General features: G+C 43.5%; 2 protein-coding genes across 2 annotated transcripts; both read left to right on the forward strand.

Moving 5' to 3' along the window:
• LOC136443036 (NLR family CARD domain-containing protein 4-like) lies at window positions 1-4684 on the forward strand. Its single transcript, XM_066440086.1, has 3 exons — window positions 1-25; window positions 522-630; window positions 829-4684. The coding sequence occupies exons 1-3, from the start codon at window positions 1-3 to the stop codon at window positions 3155-3157; spliced, it is 2463 nt and encodes an 820-aa protein (XP_066296183.1). The 3' UTR covers window positions 3158-4684.
• Window positions 4685-4877: 193 nt separating this feature from the next.
• Window positions 4878-10238, forward strand: LOC136443037 (methyltransferase-like protein 27). The gene is made up of 5 exons (XM_066440087.1): window positions 4878-5182; window positions 6870-6982; window positions 8341-8475; window positions 9739-9874; window positions 10129-10238. The coding sequence occupies exons 2-5, from the start codon at window positions 6878-6880 to the stop codon at window positions 10236-10238; spliced, it is 486 nt and encodes a 161-aa protein (XP_066296184.1). The 5' UTR covers window positions 4878-5182; window positions 6870-6877.
• Window positions 10239-19567: the final 9329 nt, after the last annotated feature.

A 19567-nucleotide genomic window follows, 5' to 3' on the forward strand; every position in this document is an offset into this window, starting at 1 on the left:
ATGCAGGACGACACGATCACTGATGGTCTGTGTCGATGGACTGTTACAATGTACTTAGACAGAACCGTGGGCCGCGGCATTGAGTCGGAGCAGCCCTCTCTAACAAGCCCAAACCTACACCACTTCTTTCTTACATCACAAGCTATCTGCCACCAAAAGATCTATATCTAGACAATTTCAAACATATCCAGAATGGCTCGCACATGTTTCTTTCACAACGATGAGAGACATAGGAGAGGAATTGAGGCATTGGCATAGAGATCTCACAGCAAGATACGTAACTGTGAATAAATCAATGGAAGAAGGAAACCCACATATAGCCTAATATAGTCTTACCATAATAATAGCAAATCAGGTACAAAATAGCTACAAAGAACAGAAATGGCAACGGCAGGATAAGAAACTACTTAGTAAGATCAGGCACAATACGAGTTCATGCTACCGTAATGATGCCACGTTTGCCATGATCATGATATCTGTTTGTAACTATACTAATACATCCTCATTGCTAACATCTCTAGAATTGCATGCACCCCAACCCTCAAATATTCAGCAGGAAAGGAAGAAAGATGGAGACCAGTTGCCAGCAAAGAGAGGAGCTCATTGTGAGGAGGAAATACCAATAGAAGGTTAAACCCTATTTCGGATTTCTGTTGACACTATAGTGATATGTATATAGGTGACTATGCTTAATTTTTTTCTGGAGCAAATTTTTAAATAAAGGTATATGATTGTGATAGTTAAATCTATCACAATCATATACCTTTATGGTTGGAACAATGTTTACAATACTATTCTTATTCCTTAACGTATTGTCTCTATTTCAAATGTGTTCCAGGGAACCATAAGAAATTACTACGAGGTAAAGTTAACAAAATTCAAGCCTCTGATCTGGAATGACAACTTCACTTTTACCCTCGGTGATCTTTTCACGGAGTTAGAGTTGATAACAGCACGAAAAAAACGTCCAGGAGAAATGAAAAGACTAGACGACCTGTTTAACCCAAAATTCTCAGGGAAGTCTAAGACACAAAGCTGCATTCTCATTGAAGCTGAACCTGGAGGGGGGAAGACAACGTTTATGTCCAAAGAAGCCCTAGATGCTGTCTCACAGAAAACGGAGTTGAGCAGACGGTACGACATCGTCCTGTTGATCCGACTCCGGGAGGTGAGAGAGGGAGAGACCATAGAGGAGATGGTGTGGGACCAGTGCGTTCCCGAAACAACTCAGGGTGTGAATGTACCGGCCATCAAAGCAATCCTACAGAGAAACGAGTCTCGGGTGTTATTTCTCCTGGACGGGTATGATGAGCTGCGGCCTGAGGCGGGGACAGACAGACAGGCCATTCCAAAGCTTCTGTCTGGTAAACTTTACCCCAACAGCACGATCGTGATCACCTCCCGACCCTCAGCAGGAGTGCAGCAGTACGCCCAGCCAGACTGCAAGGCACGCATCATTGGCTTCTCATTTGAGCTCGTGGAGAAATACGTTGGACAATACTTCACAGCTGTTGGAAAGCAAGACCAAGCAGAGACTCTTATTGCATGTCTCAAAGATGACGAACATTTGGGAAGTTTGACCCACACCCCAATTTTCTTGATGTTAGTCTGTATGCTGTGGGAGGAAGACCAAACAATGGTTTCTACTGGAACGATGACGGAGCTGTACGACAACCTGCTGACTTGCCTGGTTAAAAAGCACTGTAAGCGGGAAGGAGTGGACATTCCAGACCGGATTCCTGAAGACTTGGATGTTGTATTACTGAAGCTCGGTAAGCTTGCACTAGAGGCGCTGTTGAGGAAGGAAACCCAACTTGACCTTGCAGAAGTAAAGAGGCAGAATGTGAACTGGGAGTTGCTGTTGAAGCTCGGCGTGGTCTTCTTAGAGGTCTCAGCCTCAAAACTGTACCCTCGAGAACAGTTGACATTTGCCCACAGGACGATGCAAGAGTTCCTGGCCGGAAGATATGTCGCTTCTGTTGTAATGAATCAAAACATCATAGAGCTGTTGAAACCAACGTCCGTAGAAGAGGTGTTTGAGCACGGTACTCTGATTCAGTTCACGTGTGGCCGCGATTTGCAGGCTGCAGAAACTGTTATAAAGGAACTGGGACACTTCATCGGCATGGGACTCATTTATATGCGGAAAATGGCGACTAAATTTGTACAGCCAACGGAAGCAATAGCAGATATTTACAACGAGTTTGTTCTGCTTTGCCTAAGCATCCTCAACGAAAGGGCAGAGTTAGGGGTACTTCAGATTGTCAGAGCCCTGCCTTTTATGAAGTTACAAAATAACACAATGGACAGAAAACAACATGCTGCTCTTAAATATTTCCTGCAAAACCTCCAGCCGTCTAGCACTCCGTACAAAATGATACTAGAAGTAGATGGTTTCTCTCTTGGTTATGATGAAGTTCAGTTCCTAGAGCAAACATTTACCTGCCCCACTCCGGGTCTGCGATTACACTTGACAGTAAACTACCCGCCTTTGGACTCAACCGGGGAGACATCCAGACTGGTTTCAGTTTTAAAGAACGTTCCTGGACTGAGGGCGCTGGTTCTTTCATCGGCAAACCTAACACCAGAAACACTTCAGATTCTGTTGTGGGGATTAAGGCACATGTCTCTGCCAGAAGAACTAAGTCTCGTATCAAACTTTGAACTGGGTGATGCTGGGATGGAAGTTCTACAGTTTGGGCTGGACTGGGTTCCACATCTGACTGTGCTCCATATCTTTAGATGCAATGTAACAAATGCCAGTATGGCATCTCTGGCTCCCCACCTGGGCATGCTATCAGAATTGAAAGAATTGGACCTAGGTGAAAATAAGATTGGTGACACCGGATTGGAATCCCTTATCACCGTATTCCGCAACCTCATAGCCATGCAAGAGTTGGGACTCAGTCGGAACGGTATTAGCCCTGCTGGTATGCGCACACTAGCCCCGGCATTGCGTCACTTAACTGGACTGACCAAACTGGACATTAGCAGTAATGAGATAGGGGACTCCGGGGTTGAGTGCCTGGCCGACATCCTTTCCTGCCTCATGGCCATGAAGGTGTTGAAGCTCAGTGAGACATGTATAAGTGATAAGGGAATATCAGCCTTGGTCAAACCGCTGCCTAGTTTGGGAGCATTACAGGAGCTAGCTTGACAGGTGTGGAAGTTCGTAGTTCAATAGTGCCTCTTCATCATAAATAAAAAACAAGTTAGACTCCATTTGATACAGATGTCATTGCGTGTGACCTCACGCTAGTCTGGACTTCGTCATTATCACTCATGCGTTTAATGCAAAGAATTAGATTAAGGTGCTTTTCAAGTCATCTCCAAGATGCTAAATATCACCAGCTTTGACGCAAGCTAAGAGTTCAGCCACTAGGTGTGTGAGTTTTGACTCAGAATTTAGAGTAGGGCGTAGAGAGGCTGGCTGAACTTAGCGTCATATGTAGCTCAGGAATTTAGCGTCGAGCATTCTCGAGACGCCCCCATGCAGGCCCCTCTCAGGGAGGTGTCCGCAAAAGTAGGTATTCAACATAACATCTATATTTTTGACGCAGAACTAGATAGTTGAATCTTGTGTTAAGTCTTTAAGCCTGTTGGGAAGCCTCATGATTTAACATAATTCGTAATCAGTTCTGAGAATTTAACGTAATTCGTAATCGGCGGCGAAAATGTTGCGTAATTCGTAATCACTACTCCCCCGTGCTGTCCCTCTTCGAGGGGTGGCCGTCTATGTGAGGGACGAATTCGACTCATGTGTACCGGACATGCAGACTGCTACACATCACATACCATGAACACAAGACCAATGAGTATGTACGGCAGGTAGTACGCAACATCGTTGGCCCACAGGAACCACTGCTAGCAACGGTCAAGAGACGTAAGCTTCAGTGGTTCGGCCACGTGACACGCCACGACAACCTGGCTAAGACCATACTGCAGGGCACCCTGGAAGGAGGTCGCCGTAGGGGACGACAGAAGAAATCCTGGCAGGATAACATCGCAGAGTGGACGTCCCTTAGCCTGTCTGAAAGGCTGGCTGCTGCAAGAAACAGACGAGCCTGGAGAAAAATCTCCATCTTCACTGCTACCTTGTCCCCCCAACGACCCGGAGGTGAAGGGACTAGGTAGGTAGGTAGGTACCGGACATAAACATAGTCGAACTGGCATCGGAAGCTGTAATGGTGGAGATCAAACTCCAAAGACAAGACAGACTCCTGATCCTAGCAATGTATAGAAGCCCCAATTCTACCCCGAAGAACAACGAGAACTTGAACACCATCATTACTAAATGCTCTACATTGAAGTACACACACTTTCTATGTTTGGGAGACTTTAATTAACCCCAAAATACAATGGAGGAATGGAGATGGATCAACTAAGTCCGACATCAGTGAAGAGGCCCAATTCCTTAGAGGCTGTTAGGGACTCCTATATACTCCAACACGTTTCATTCCCTACAAGGCACTAGTAGGGTCAATCAGGAGAGCAACACACTTGACCTAGTCTTTACGAACGAGGACAGTATGATCGAGGACATTGAAACAAGACATCCCATTGGTAAAAGTGATCATGTGGTTCTGGTGATGTACTGTGGCTTCGATTCAACCAGCTTTTACATTATGACAGATAATCATATATGCAGACACATACACTCTTAAATAGACCTACAGATGCGGTAGTAACCTTTGAGGGGGAGGATCTAAGTCTAAGTCTAAGTAAGTCACACATGGCAGACGGGAGATGGGTCTTTGTCATATTCGGCTGACGGCCTGGACTGGACAGGTCCTTGGGTCAATGGAAAAAGCTGCTACAGTATTTGTACATTAATTATTTTTTGAGGTACTATATTTGGTCTGTGCTTTCGCAATAATGTATTTTCCATATGTTACTTACGTTCACCATACGGTCACGACAAGTGTCAATCAAAACCTAATTTTCATATTATATTAGATCACGTTCATGCCAGCTTGACAACATGGCGCATGCGCGGGAGTACAATAGCGGGAGATAAAGAAAGCTTACCCATTGGTCGAACCAAGATCGAACTGTGTATTGTCAACATTGACTTAATTGTGATCGGCTGTCTCGTCGGGCGGGTTTTCAGTCCCTTCTCTAATCGTAATTTGTTCTTAGTTGTTTATCTGAACTCAAATCTAGGATACTCGACGTTGAATAGGTAAGTCTGAGTTAAAACAGCGTTTCTTGTGTACGTTAGAGCTTTTGTGATCAAGCAGTTAAGTTAAAATGTCGATGCAGAGAGGCTGGTGTGAGCGCACGCGATCGTCGATCATGACATCTAGTATTCTCTAATTCGTAGTATCTGGAGTGTGAAGCTCAGTGAGGCATAGCTGGTAATGAACTGCGGCCTTGCTTCAACTTGCTTTGACATTGTGACAGATAATCATATATGTAGACACATACACTCTTATAGACATACAGACGGGCTAATAACTTTTGGGTGGGGGTGGGGCATTAACAATAACTAATTAGCTACATACCAAGATGTTACCTTGAATGGCCAAGAAGTACAGTATACCAGCTGCAAAATGACATGGCTTAGTCACACATGGCGGACGGGAGATGGGTCTTGGTCACATTTGGCTGACGGCCTGGGCGTGACAGTGTAGGCTTTGATGGATGGAAAAAACTACTACAGTCATTGTTCGTTGAGGTACTATATTTGGTCTGTGTTTTTGAAATGATGTATTTTATTTTCTATATGCTACATACGTTCACAGCGTCAAAAAGTGTTAATCAAAACCTTAAGCTTATTGTCATATTATATGAGGTACAATTAAACAAGACATGAGGAAAGGTCTAAATATTTCACGGAGGTATGAAATCTTCTACCATCACCCCCTCCTCGTTATTACTGGTTTGTTTCTTCCCTTCTCTGATAAATTGTTCAATGCAGTTATGTGTATTCACATCCAGATATTTTGTGCCTACCGGACTTCTCCAGACAATTTGTATCTTATGACAGAATTGCATATATGTATATAACACATATTCAGATGCATGACATAATACACAAGGATCACAAGAATATACAATTTAAAAACTCAGTACCAGTCCTAACTCTAGTCCTAAAGTCCATTTCTAACAGTCAATAGGCAATAACTTTTCTTTGTTGTGTTGGAAGTTCATTCTAAAGTACCCGACCCGTGTGCGTCAGACTGCTCTTGAAACGCTTGTGCATTAGTTACATTAAAAAAAAGAAATCTTAAACTTAGTTTAAAACATAGAAATGTAGAAGAACTAACAACGGTCCAGTCACCTTTTTTTTAAATCTGTTGAAGTGCAATGTATTGATGGACAGCCGCGATCGCCCTTTGTAGATAATACGTCTTTCAAAATAAGATTCTTAAAGAATTGAATCATCACTCGCAGTGTAGAGTTTCTACTTTTTGTATTTCTCTCTGAAAAAGTCTTTATCTCTCCTATCTGCTGTTTCAGTACATATCGCAATCTGCCTGCATCAGTTAAAAAAGATCATGATCACCTGGTAGCCTAAATAATGCCTGGATGTACATCTTCACAAAACATAAACGTATTCCACACAAAGATTGAATTTACCAACAGCGTCCAATAATTGGTAAGTCTGAGAGGAACGTATTGGAATGGTCACTAATTAGATTTTGCAACAGTGCTCATGATCAAGTTTGTGTGTTTTCTTTTCTTTTACATCATACTTTTCGTTCCCGCAAAACTGGTTGGGAATTGTGACCTAGGCATTACGTAGGATACATTGCAATTGCAATTTGGTTGATTCGCTATATCTTGTTCTCAAACGATTTCATGTACTTCATAGCTTTCACTTCAGGTTCAAACTTTCAAACATGTCTGTCCCACGTCTGTTGTAGCAGAAAACATGTTGGCAGAAACGACTACATCCCTAGACACGCATCACGACCCCAACTCGACCCCAGAAGAGACGGCAAAATGTTACGACAACTGGTCCGGGAACTATGAAAAGGTGTGTACCTGAATGATGTGCTAGCTATAGAAACAAGCAAAAATGATGTAAAAAAGCAAACAAATATACCGGAGATCTTATTACTGTAAAAGGCGAAATGTTCACGGGGATTAATTTCACGGTAGGGAGAAAATGGAGTGTTCGCTGTGGTTTTAGGTTTGCGGTTGAAAGTACCATGAAGGGTTTTAATTACTGTGAAAGGGGAATGTTCGTGGTGGTTTAAAGTTCTCGGTGAAGAGTATTCTCAAAGCAGAGGTTCGGCTCCGTCTATTTTTTATGTTTAGGCATTTTCTACGTACCAGCAAAGAAAATTCTGGATTTCAGAAGTGACAATAAGCAGATAGAGATATGCATTTTTATACAGTTTCAGTCTCCTACAATGGTTTTAAGTGGTTCAGGAAATGGTTCTAAATGGACCTTGTAGGACTATGTGCTTCTGATGGACATTCAATGGGGTGGTCAACTTGAAATAAACTCAGTGGTTCATAACAATCAATTGAGCTATTTTAGTCTCAAGATCATAATGTCCCTTTGCCAAATTTCAACTCATTCGGTGGAAAAATTAACCTGTTTTAGAACCACTTGTAGTGCAGTTTGGTTCACCCTTGTTACTGATGAATGACGTCAGCTGTGCAGTCAGGACTGATAGACATGATCCACCAACATATTAACACCGGGTAGACCCCGATTTTTCTCGAAAATTGATTTGAGTTCTTTAACGTAGTCAGCTAAAGTCCGCTCTTCTCAAAAACGGGACCTCTGCTTTGGACTTCCCATTGGCATTGGATAAACTACAATTTACCTCAAGCGAACAAATAAGTACAGTAGATCTAGCTCGTGCCAGTCAAACTCAAGTTATGTCAAAACGTTTCATATGAATAGTTGATACAATACGTTTAGTTGATTGCACCACCAATACACATGTTAAAAAAACGGAACGCCAAGTCGAGCTCCGTCCGCGGCGGGCCCCGTCCTTGGTGCTGAAATGGTGGGTCCCTCGCTCCTACGTCCTCCTCCGCCGAGTGAGTGAGTCAGTCCGTCCGATGAACGAGCGACGGAGGAGGCGTCCCGAGGTGGTCGGGTAAGTTCGGCTCAGCCCCGCGCCTGGTGGGCAGGAGTAAACCCAAGGGTGGTAGGCAGAGGACGCTGCGGTCTGGCATGTCATTGTGACGTCACGGCTCCCAGAATCATGCTTTTGATAGCTATCCTGAAGCAGATGGTGGTGAAGTTCGTTAAGTTTAGCCGCCCCAAAATTGGAGAATCCTAGCTATAAGAAAAGCGGTGTCGTCAACAGTAAACCTTGCGATCTTAATCTTCGAAACTGCTTGGAGATTAATTTATGCCGTCTCTCTCAACAGGAGTTAATGACGCAGCTGAAGTGTACTGCTCCCAGAGTTTGCGCCGACGCTATGGAGAAAACCATGGGCAGCTCAAACCGCAAGGAGGTCCGTATTCTTGACGGGGCGGCCGGGACTGGAGTGTGCGCGGAAGAGGTTAGGTGGTTCAAGGGATAATCTGGTTCACGGTTAGCCCCAGCTGGGCATGATCGTCTAAGCCCCTTCCTCAGAAACACTTCTTGTCTAGACCATGCTTGATATATGATGTTCAGACGGCTTTTTTCATGTCTCAGTGGATGTCAAAGTAAAGTGCTTTTCAACGCGCGCTACCACAGTCAATTTTTTCATCAGGGCATAATGAGGTACATGTATGCTACTCCTTGCCGCATGGTGGCGTTACAGCGGTAAGAAGGATGATGTCTTGAAAGCTGTCACCCTCATTAAATCAGGACCCCCATCGCTCCAAGTTACATCGCTCGCGAAAGGGGCCCTGATAACCACCGCCACCAGACATGGTTCTGGCGACGTCGACAACACTTGCTCATGAATAATTAATGAATTGTCCTTATTTGGCAATGAGCGGACTGACGAACTCATCTCCAGGCGGAAGTCGCGGACAAGGTCGGTGGGCTTGCTCGGCTTTCGCTGCCGCTGGGAAGCCCATATAACAGAGGCTCTTCCCTCCGCCTGTCCTTACACTTAGAAATATGTCCCTGTCATCAAGCAGTGTCTGTAGGGTGGGCTGCTGTATGCTGACGAAGCCGCTCTAATCCAAACAAGTCTTCCACAGCTGAAGCAAAACTATCGGCTGCCATTTGTTTTGGGTAACCAAAGCAACGATGTTATAATTACCCGTAACCTGATTGGTTGATAGCTCCCCAGCGTTCTTTGCGCGTTTGCTTCCGATGAGGGGAAGCAGATGACGTCGCCAGAACCGTGTCTGGCGGCGGTGTTTATCAGGGCCCCTTTCACGAGCGATGTAACGTGGAGCGATAGGGGTCCTGATTTATTGAGGGTGGACCGCTGTACACTCCGATGAAAGCAGCCAAGACGTCCGTGAAGGCGTTGACTGCGGCTGTGTAGAAAGAACTTAGCTTATCAATAACTTACCAAGCTACTCACATCGATATTATTTCACCATGTGGCAAGAGGACAATTCAGGCTCTGTAGCTGTGTAATGCTTAGGTCCCAATTGAAACAAGAGTCCGTAGGACACAATCTTCCGTGAAGTAATAATGGTATTTGCGGTGAAGCTTACCCTAGCCGGCTGATAGTTACAGGGCTGGCTGATAGTTGCGGGTTGGCTGCAAAAAGTGCATTATTTAGGCTCCAAAAAAGCCGGTTCAGAGCCTACAACGGAGGCTATCTCTTGCAGTCATTCTATTAATTCGATCGATTGATTGATTTATCATTCCTTAGCTGTTGAAGAAGGGATTTACCAACATAGACGCGGTGGACGGGAGTCAGGGAATGCTGGACCTTGCCGAGAAGAAGCAGATCTACCGCCGACTCATCTGTGACTTTGTTGGACCGATCCCCCTGGACATCGAAAACAGTATTTGTCGTATTTCACAATGTCTAACAACTAACAAAACGAATCAAATCCGAAATCTTGAAAACTGGCAAAAGGAACACTTGATAAGCTTTCCTTTTTTTAACTAAAAAAACTGGACAGGTCTTAGTGCGTACCTACAAACGGCATATACACGGAGAGATAATATGAACCTCTCACAGATTCCAAACTTCTGGAATACATAAGTTTAGATTAAACCGTATATTCTAACTGAAAAACAACTGTTCCCTTCATAGACACATATGACGCCATTGCCTGCTGTTCTGCGTTCGCCGCGGGTCACCTGAAGGAAGACTGTTTACCTGAGATCATACGGGTCGTCAAACTAGGTGAGCTGCAGGTCTAGATTTCAGATAAGCCTTATCTAATGTCAAACCCGTGCAATGATTTAGGGGTAGAGTATTTGCCCCACATTGGTTCTGATTGCGGCTATATGGTGTTCTGACCACTGCAGCAGCAGAACACAGTGGGCTACTACTACTACTATTGGTTCAAAACCTCTGCCGGGTATCATACACATAGAATATGGCACCGTTTCGTCTGCTTAAGCCGGCGTCACAATTCATGCGAGCGTCGGCCGAACTTGTATTGTAGATCGCCCGTAGCTCGCCGAATGTCAAAATCGCCCGAGCGTCGACCGTATTTGCCAATGAAAATCTCGGGTGACGTCTGTCAAACACTAAAAATCCCCCATGAGATGGTACCATCTCTTGGACATGGACAAAGTCAGAATCGGCTAACCTGGTAAAAGGCCAATATTTGGATCAACTTTGATTTCTGAAAATCGCCCGAAGTCCGCATAATCGTCAGAACGTCGCCCGTACTTCGGCCGAAAATGCACATTTGAAGCTCGCCAACACGTCCACCGAGCTGAATTTCTTATTTGTGACGGGGGCTTTAGCACTTGGGAGAATGAGTATGGGAGTTCAATTCTCTACACTGCAACTGGACTAACAATGATAATAGAAACGTAGGGGGTGGTGTATTTCGTTGTTACCTCCATGAAGAATGAAGGTATTGTTTCGGGTGCTTCTGCGTGCTTGTGTTTGTAACATGTAAAATGAATAGCCCCAAACCCCCGTAATGCGAAGTGACAAACACCCTAATCGTCCATTTTCTCATTTCCAGGCGGCCGCAGTACATCGTCATCACGTTCCGCGAGGAGTGGTTGCACCATTATGCTAGGGTCACATTTCCTTACCGGGGCCCGGCCTGGCTGTTTGCGGAAACGAACTATCAAAGTGTATGTCAATAAATTTGCACAAGCTATGTTCTCAAAAAATTTTGGGTACGTTTTGTGTTTTTGTTGTCTTTTATATCATACTTTTCGTTCCCAAAGACTGCCCGGCAGGGCCCCGGATTGGAAATGTGACCCAAGCAATACGAGGATTACAAGGACAAGCTGGAGCCCGCCATGGCCCGCCTGCAGGACAAGGGGCTCTGGGAGCGAGTCAGCCGGGAGGTCTTTCCCAACTTCTACCCAGGCAAGGACGGGATAACCATCGTCTACAAGGTCCTGTAGCGTCCTGGCTTTCAGCTCAGATGTGATTTGAAAACGAAATAATAATAAAAATGGAAAGGATATCTTAGTCTTGATGTTTTTATTTCACATGTGGCCCTTGGATAGAGTGTTACACACACGGAGCATGCGCAAGACCGTTACCGCCATGGGTGTTGTTTACGCATGGACAATATAAGACACAACTTAGACGTCTAAGTAGATGAGAACTATACTTTTTTGACAAAAGTAGTTTATTGATAAAGACGTCATTACCTGTGCCCGTTTGTTAGGTTAGATATTACCTTCGTCAAGAATTGTATGTATTGGGTTGGGTACAGGAGACGCACAACCCTCATTGACAATCTAAAAAGGGATGCTGGGCTCAGTGACATTTCAACAACAGAGCTGAGATCGCTAATGGAAGACCGGACTGAGTGGAGCAGAAGGACTCATTGTCTCCCGAGATGACATCACAGATGTCCTCGTTCAAGGATTCAAGGGTTGGGTAGGGTAGGCCGAATAGTCTCTGTTCGCAGCCAGGGGCTGAATTGCGAGGAGCGCACAATTGGCGGGGCTAAATCGCAGGGGTCTGTAGCGACTGCCATTCGGCGCGCAGGTGATCTCAAAAAGACAATTGCCCCATGTGCTGCCATTGGACTGTAGGTTTTGAGCCACTCACGCCGGGAAGGGCCCCTACTCTTTTCCGATAAGTGCGGTGGATTCTTTAACGTGCTCGAGATGTGGCTCTCCTCAAACACGGAACCTCCATTTAACTTCCTATCCGAGGGACGTCCCTAACTGAAGCTAGGTACTCATTTACACCTGAGTGAAGTGAGGAAAGTCGTGTAAAGTGCCTTTCCTGAGGGCACAACGTCAACGGGACAAACGGTATGTGTGTATGTATGTATATATGTAACTATGTATGTGGAAGATTGGCATAACTCGAAAATGTATCGCCCGGGACCCTCTTCCCCACCATGCATGACCATGGCCAAAAGAAATTCCCTCTTCCTAACAACAGCGCAACTCTATATTGCTTTATTTCATAGTTCCAATGTATACGCCCGGCGAGGAACGATGCACTTGAAATCGCAAGACGCGTGACATGAATAAGTAAGTAAAACTACTAGGCAAACGCCAAAGGATGAACAAGAAGAGTTTTAGCGATTTAACCACCCCCAATATCTACATGGAGATTTGGGGAAAGTGTTGTATTTTTGCAAGCTCAAGCCGTGGCCATACCATGTATACCAGACACTGCGTTCCCGGTACTGGGAATCTCCGCTCCAGAAGTGAGGAAAGTTACCGAATAAGACTCAAAGGGGTGCTCCCAGTGTAGGATTAGCCTGGAATCCAAACCTATTGTAACTCCTGAGTCTCCTCTCCGCAGCTCCCGAGTCTCCTCTCCGCAAATTTGAGGCTGGCTAACATTTCAAACAATGCATTTTGAACTTTAAATGCATGAACATACAGTATCAATTCTAACCATTCCAAGAATAAGGTAAATTTGCATACAAAAATTCCCCGCAGTGGCTAATGCTGATCTTCCCAAATGTTACCATTTACCGTCCATGTAAGAGAAGACCATGCACCAGAGACCTCTAGCAACAATAAGCCAAACTGCAGTCTAACAAAGCTAGTGGTATCTGGTTGGTTTCCAACACCCAGTTAGCATCATGATCAATCATCAAAAACATCTCTTTGTTGCTGCAACCTGCGGCACGTGTATTTTACCGCCGCCATGTTCATTACCAGTATTCTGTTCTTCAGCAGACGACAAAGGTTTGTGAGGAACACTTCTTTGTCCTAATTTTTTGTGTGATGCTGGACTGAAGGCGACATTTTCCTCAAAGTTTGCTCCTAACACAACCAGAAACACATGGACACATTAGTATTGCCGTAGCTAGTGCATCCCGTTTACGTCCCGATGAATAACCGATGAATAATGTGCAAGTTGCAATGAGGGTGTGATTGACTTTTAGCGGACGTTTTACTTAAAGAGTAACTGAAATGAAATCTCATGAAATCTTCTCTATCATTCATGTAAAAATTTAATATTTTCTGAAAACATGTATGTAATCTTTAAATCAGTTCTCCGGCAAGAACTTGCTGAAACGGGGACCTAAAAATGTGTACTTTGTGCTCTTTGGTGGGGCTAATTAGGACCAGGGCGTGACATCACAACCATGGGTCCTTAGTAGCTAGTATGGCTGCCTGTTAGAATAACATGTATTTGATGGTCCCATATCTTATAAAGGAAACATAATTCAGAGACAAAACTCGGTCTGTCGGAAGAAAACATACTTAACTTCACTTGGAAAAAAACGGGTTGTTACCGATGGGCTAATGCGTGCGGTGCGGCCGTTTTGGACAGGTTTATATCCTTAGCACTCTCTTCAAGCAAAGGATGGAACAGTAGCTGTTGTAACGTTGGGTAACCTAAATTCGGGATTTTTCCGATAATGGTTGACTGAAATCAATCTAGCAGAACAATAAACCATCCTTTTTTCTATTATTCTGTCAGTATCATGTACTATCTTTGCACTAATCATATATATGGTAGATTTTGTCTCTAGTCGTGCTGACACCATAATATTTCAACTTCAAACTACCGTCCGCCGCACGCACAATTACGGCGCTGTCGGACAGGGGGGCACATTAATTCGGGAGAGAAGATTCGTCTTGAATATCTTACCGCTAATCACATTTTATCCAGCAGCTATTCGTTCCATCCTTGGCTTGAGGAGAGAGCTATGGATAAAGACGTGTCCAAGTAAAACAAATACACGAAAAAACGACCGTACCGCACACATCAGGCCAGTTCGGGAACAACCCGTGTGTTGAGTCGGTAGAACTTCACTCAAAGTCGGCCCATCGTCATCATCGGGCAACGTGTAACGTTACATTATTCATGGGAAGTTAGCTGGATGCCGTAGCAATGGTAATACCACTATGTCCATGTGTTCCTTGTTGTGTTAGGAGCAAACTTTGAGGAAAATATCTTCCTCAGTCCACTATCACACGCAGCATTTAGACAAAAAGTGTTCCTCACAAACCTTTGTCGTCTGCTTGACAACAGGATTCTGGTTAACAATATGGCGGCGGGAAAATACACGTGCCGTAGGTTGTAGCAACAGAGAGGAGTTTTGATGATTGATCACACTTAGAATCCAGTTGCAGGTTAGCAAAAGAGATTGTAATAAGTTGTCTTATGAATAATTGTGTTTAGCAGGCAGGAGATGTGACATTTGTCTTATAAACCAGCGAACAACCGTGCTGGGTGATTCTCCCACGAAGCCCCCAGACTCTGTCAATAAGGGACGGAGAGTTTTTGACGTCGCCAACTTCTAATGCATGGTTATCGAAGCTTTTCAGACAGTGTTCTGAATACGTTAGTCTATCTGCTTTGCATTGCTGGCGTTATAACTGATTTTGCATCTAGCACATATCCCTAAATACCCCGTTTTCGAAAAATCCCGACTTTAAGTACCCCACGAATTTAGGTTACCCAACGTTATAAAAGGTAATTAGCGGCAAGATAATCATGACAAATCTTAGCTTCTCTCCCGGAAAATGTTAGCACTAGTCCGAGTGCACGTCCATTCTGGATGCGACGGACGGTAGTTTTAGATTTCCGTATTATGGTATCAGCACGACTAGAGAATATAAAACATATACATAGCATAAGTGATAAAGGTAATCTATGATATTGACAGAATAACAGGGAAAATGGTTTATTGTTCTGCCATATTGGTTTCAATTAACTCTCGTCGGAAAAATGCTAGTTTTAGGTGAACTAACGTTACACACACCAATAAAATACCAGGAAAGCATTTGCAAGCCAACGTAGAATATTTCTCTCCCATTATTTGTCAGGTGTGAAAGTTTAAAATTCTTATAATATTAGCCTATTCTACTCCGGTCTGCTACTCTGAGCACGTTTGTTGAATTGTTAGGCGTCCGTCCCAATCTAAACGTTTGGCTCTTTGATTTGTCGTTAATCATTCCGGGTATAGAATATTTCTTAGACGCAGGGATGGAACTTCCGCATTAGACTCTACCAGCCTCTGCGGGTCGCTGGGAAAATAGTAGAAATTGGGCAAATAGAGTCAACTGTATGAAGGGAGTAGGCTACGGAGATAGGGTCCAATATTGCAACTGCGGATGGGAATGTTATCCTCCATGGCCAAAGTCCCCCGGAAAATGTTCTCTCTATAGCCGACGCGGTTAGTCTGGTAGAGACTACTTCCGCATGCCTGTAGCTGTTTAATCCTTGTTACCATACCGTTGCAGAATATTCAAATTCCAAGCAATTCTCCGTTAAAACACAAAAAGTTGAGGAGATGGATATTTGGTATGTTGGCAGGCTTTGTCAAACTGAAGAAATGATCAGCTCCCCTGGTAGCTTTCTTAAGTACTGGACTTCGGGTGTTTGATAGCTCGTGTTTGAAAAATGCTATTACCGATATAACTTGTACAGACCTCGACACGCTCTACACAATTGCAAGGAGCGTGCTCTACCCAAGTAGGTTAAAGACTACTGTAAATGCATTTAAGTTCGAATTCGCGTGGTTTTTATTTCGCGCTTAGACGAAAATAGTGTTTTCGATGGTTTTATGTTTGCGGCAGCGCTATAGTCACATACTGCTACAGTTCGCGGTGGATTTCAGTTCGCGGTGAAACGTCGCCGCGAAAACCACGAACATAAAACCACCGCGAACATTTCTGCATTTTCAGTATGCCTTCCTCCTAATCCGTAAAATGCCTTGCTGAAGACTAGCTGGAGCGATACTTTCCTTTGCATGAAGCGCCCTCTAGAGAGACTCAGTGAGTCTGCAGCTGGATGACCGGGAGGGACATAATGACATGTAGGCTGAAATACTAAATAGCAAAATGTCACTTCTTATTTAGCTCTGCTACATTTGTGAAAAGCATGAAACACACAGCAGTATTTTGTTCTTTCAAAGGATTCTATAGTATTTCTTGCATCATCGCATGTCAGTGTCTCAAAAAGAAATAAAGGAATAAGTTATATGTGTATTGTCAATGTTGCTGATATGCATTTTTCATATGATGAATTAAAATGGGATTGTATGCATGGAGGCAGTTCTATGCCAAAAATATCAGTGTTGTTTTTACTTGAAACTAGGATTTACTAATGTAGATGGTGTGAAGAAAAAGTGACGACACACGTTTTCCCTTTAATGGCTACTTACAATGTACCTTCGCCCAAAGGGATATGTTTTTGGTAGCATTTGTATGTGTGTAACGTTATGTTTGTATTGCATACCTGTTAAACCGCCTCAAGGCATAACACACCAGGTTTGTACTGCAGAGTACAAGCTGCCTATCCGGACAAATATATATATCCACTCAAACCGGGAAGGACCCCTACTCTTTTCGATAAGTGTGGTGGGTCCTTTTACATGCTGAAGGTGTAGCTCTCCTCAAACACGGGACTTTCATTTAACATCCTATCCGAGCGACGAGTGAGGTGAGGAAAGTCGCGTGTTGAGTGCCTTTGCCAATGGGACAACGTCAACAGGACAAATCAGGGAACCCCGGAGTCGAACCCGGTACTTCTGGGTTCTGGGGCCAAACACCCTGCCACTGAGCTACTGCGATGCCATTATGTGTGTGGATGAACAACATAACTTGAGAAGGCCTGGTTGGATTGTCTTCATATTTAGTATGTGGGTAGGTCTTGATTAGACCTGGAAATGATTAGATTTTGGGCCCCTTAGCGGCTTGTTACAGTACTGCAGCTAAGCTTTCTGTTTTGACATGTCTTGTCCTGGACATACCATGGTCTCGATTTTTGAGTGGTAGATAGCTCTTGGGGCAGAGAATAAGTAATATAGGTTTGGGCCCCCTAGCGGCTTTTTGGAACTGCAGGACCAGGTTTTGTTTCAGACTTTGAAAGATAATAACTCAAGGAGGGGGTGACAGGTGGTCATTATTTTCGGTACGTAGATAGCTTGAATGATGATCTACTTAATTAGATACTGACTAAACAAATCAGTATCTACTTTACGTACTTACTGAGGACAGGACTCTTAAACATGTGACATATAGCTGAGGAAGAGAGAAATGTTGATAGATATTGACTATGCAAATCAATACCTCATTTACAAAATCAATGGGAAAATACTTAAACTAAAAATGTGGTTTATCATGATTTTTGGTGTGTAACGTAACATGACCAGTTTACGTCCGATTTATTCAAAACGTTATTTATCCTAAAACCGTGTGGACAGAGCCAAATGTTTAACCCATGGGTAGAAGTATCAGCTCTTCTAACAAGAAAATGCATGGTCTGTAAGTTTTTCTCCGCCTGTTTAACGCCGTACGAGCATATATTTATACTGGGGTATATGGTGTAGAATTGTGCTAGGCTTACCCTTTATCGTCCACCTCAGTATTTTCCCTTCTAGCGCTATGCTTGAAGAACATAGGCCGGAAAAAAATTACACAGTAACTGTCGAAAGTAGTCTACAGACAAATGACAGTTAAGTCACTATGTTTGTCCGTCCGCTTGCCCGACGCGTTGGAAGAAAACAATTTTTGTATTGTGAATTTCCCCGAAATCGGCAGCACGTGGCGTTCACGTGATAAACGCATGGCCATGAATTTATGTCGTACAAAAATGTATCATCTGAGCGGGGGTCGCTAGGTTGTATCAAACCTTCCTAAAACTGGCAAGAGTTTCAAACCTCGAATCACCATGGATAGTCTACATATCAAAGAAAGGTTTAACGTCAGCTACTTTTAAAAGATACTAGCTATCGTGTAACTTAGAAAAACATGATGGAATACGCGGTGTCGAATTACATATGAAATGCGTCATGCATGACGCTTCCGTGCAACTTGTTGTTACTGGTTCAGGAGCTTATTCTGTTATGTCGCTGGACGTAAAGCATTTTAAATGTTTTGTATAATAGAGAGAGATGGCTGAGGATCATACCTATGACGTTCTTTGTTGCTCATGATCACAGGCTTTCGCATAATACACCGCGACATGTGGACATGACCCAATCTGGACGTCAACTACTCCCGCACGTAAATAGATCATGTTACGTTAGATAGCTAAAGTGATGCTTTATGATAATGCAAATCAGATTCTAATTTGCATAGTTAGTGAGGAAATTTCTTAAGCGTGCTGCTTTCCATAATGAGACTATTCGAATATGTGACATTTATATCTGAGGAAGAGAGGGATGTTGATAGATAGACAATATTCAAATGAAGACCTAATTTGCATAATTAATGAGAAACTACTATAAATCCATACTAGTAAATGACAGCAATTTCATACTTGTGGCATTTGGAAGTTGTGTGAATGTAAACATCTTTGAATATGAATTATGCTAATGAGAATCCAGTTTCCATAATTGATTATAAATGCTGGAATAGCCTTTGTAAAGGTCATACTTGGGACAGCTTCTGTTATTTTGGGTGGAGAAGATGATCCCCTGATATGATTTATAATCAATGAGAAAAATTCATAATACGTCAGTCATAAAAGTTAAGATCATTTTGCGAAGGTCGTGGAACTTTTTTTTACATAAGCCCGTCATAGTTAACAGTTCAACTGTCATTTATGTAAGTTGACATACATTGTACCAGTTACAATTAATTTTGTCGCGCATCCGCAACAAAGTTCTTCTTCTAGTTCAGGGCTCTCCAGTCATTTGCAACTTGCGCCGTACTGACTGTCTGACGGCTACTCACCCGATGATTGAATTAATCAATTGTTAGGTCACAATAGGTCACAATAGGTGACGTCAGATTCCGGCATTTTCAAACCGGAATGAAGAGGGCTCTTCGATCTGGTTTTCCTGAAGATAGCTTTCAAGGAATTTTCCGAATTCTAAGCTCACTAATCATAACTTGTTGATTCCCTCGAATTCCTGGAAACGCAATAGTTAACAATACACAGTGCTAAATGCATGCAGATTTGTGGTGATTTAATTTCACGGCAAGGAGAACATAGAGTGTTCGCGGTGATTTTGAGCTCGCGATGTAGCTGAATAACATACTGCTTCAGTGATGGAAACACCATAACCTTTTTTGACAGCCAGCTGCAGTGCCGTTCTAAATCGCTATCAGACGTCTTGCGCTTGTTGTTCGCATTGCTTTGATTAATTTCATCAGTGTATATAACCAATGAGGGA

The sequence above is a fragment of the Branchiostoma lanceolatum genome, chromosome 10, assembly GCF_035083965.1.
Source record: "Branchiostoma lanceolatum isolate klBraLanc5 chromosome 10, klBraLanc5.hap2, whole genome shotgun sequence".
In the NCBI taxonomy this organism is placed as follows: Eukaryota; Metazoa; Chordata; class Leptocardii; order Amphioxiformes; family Branchiostomatidae; genus Branchiostoma; species Branchiostoma lanceolatum.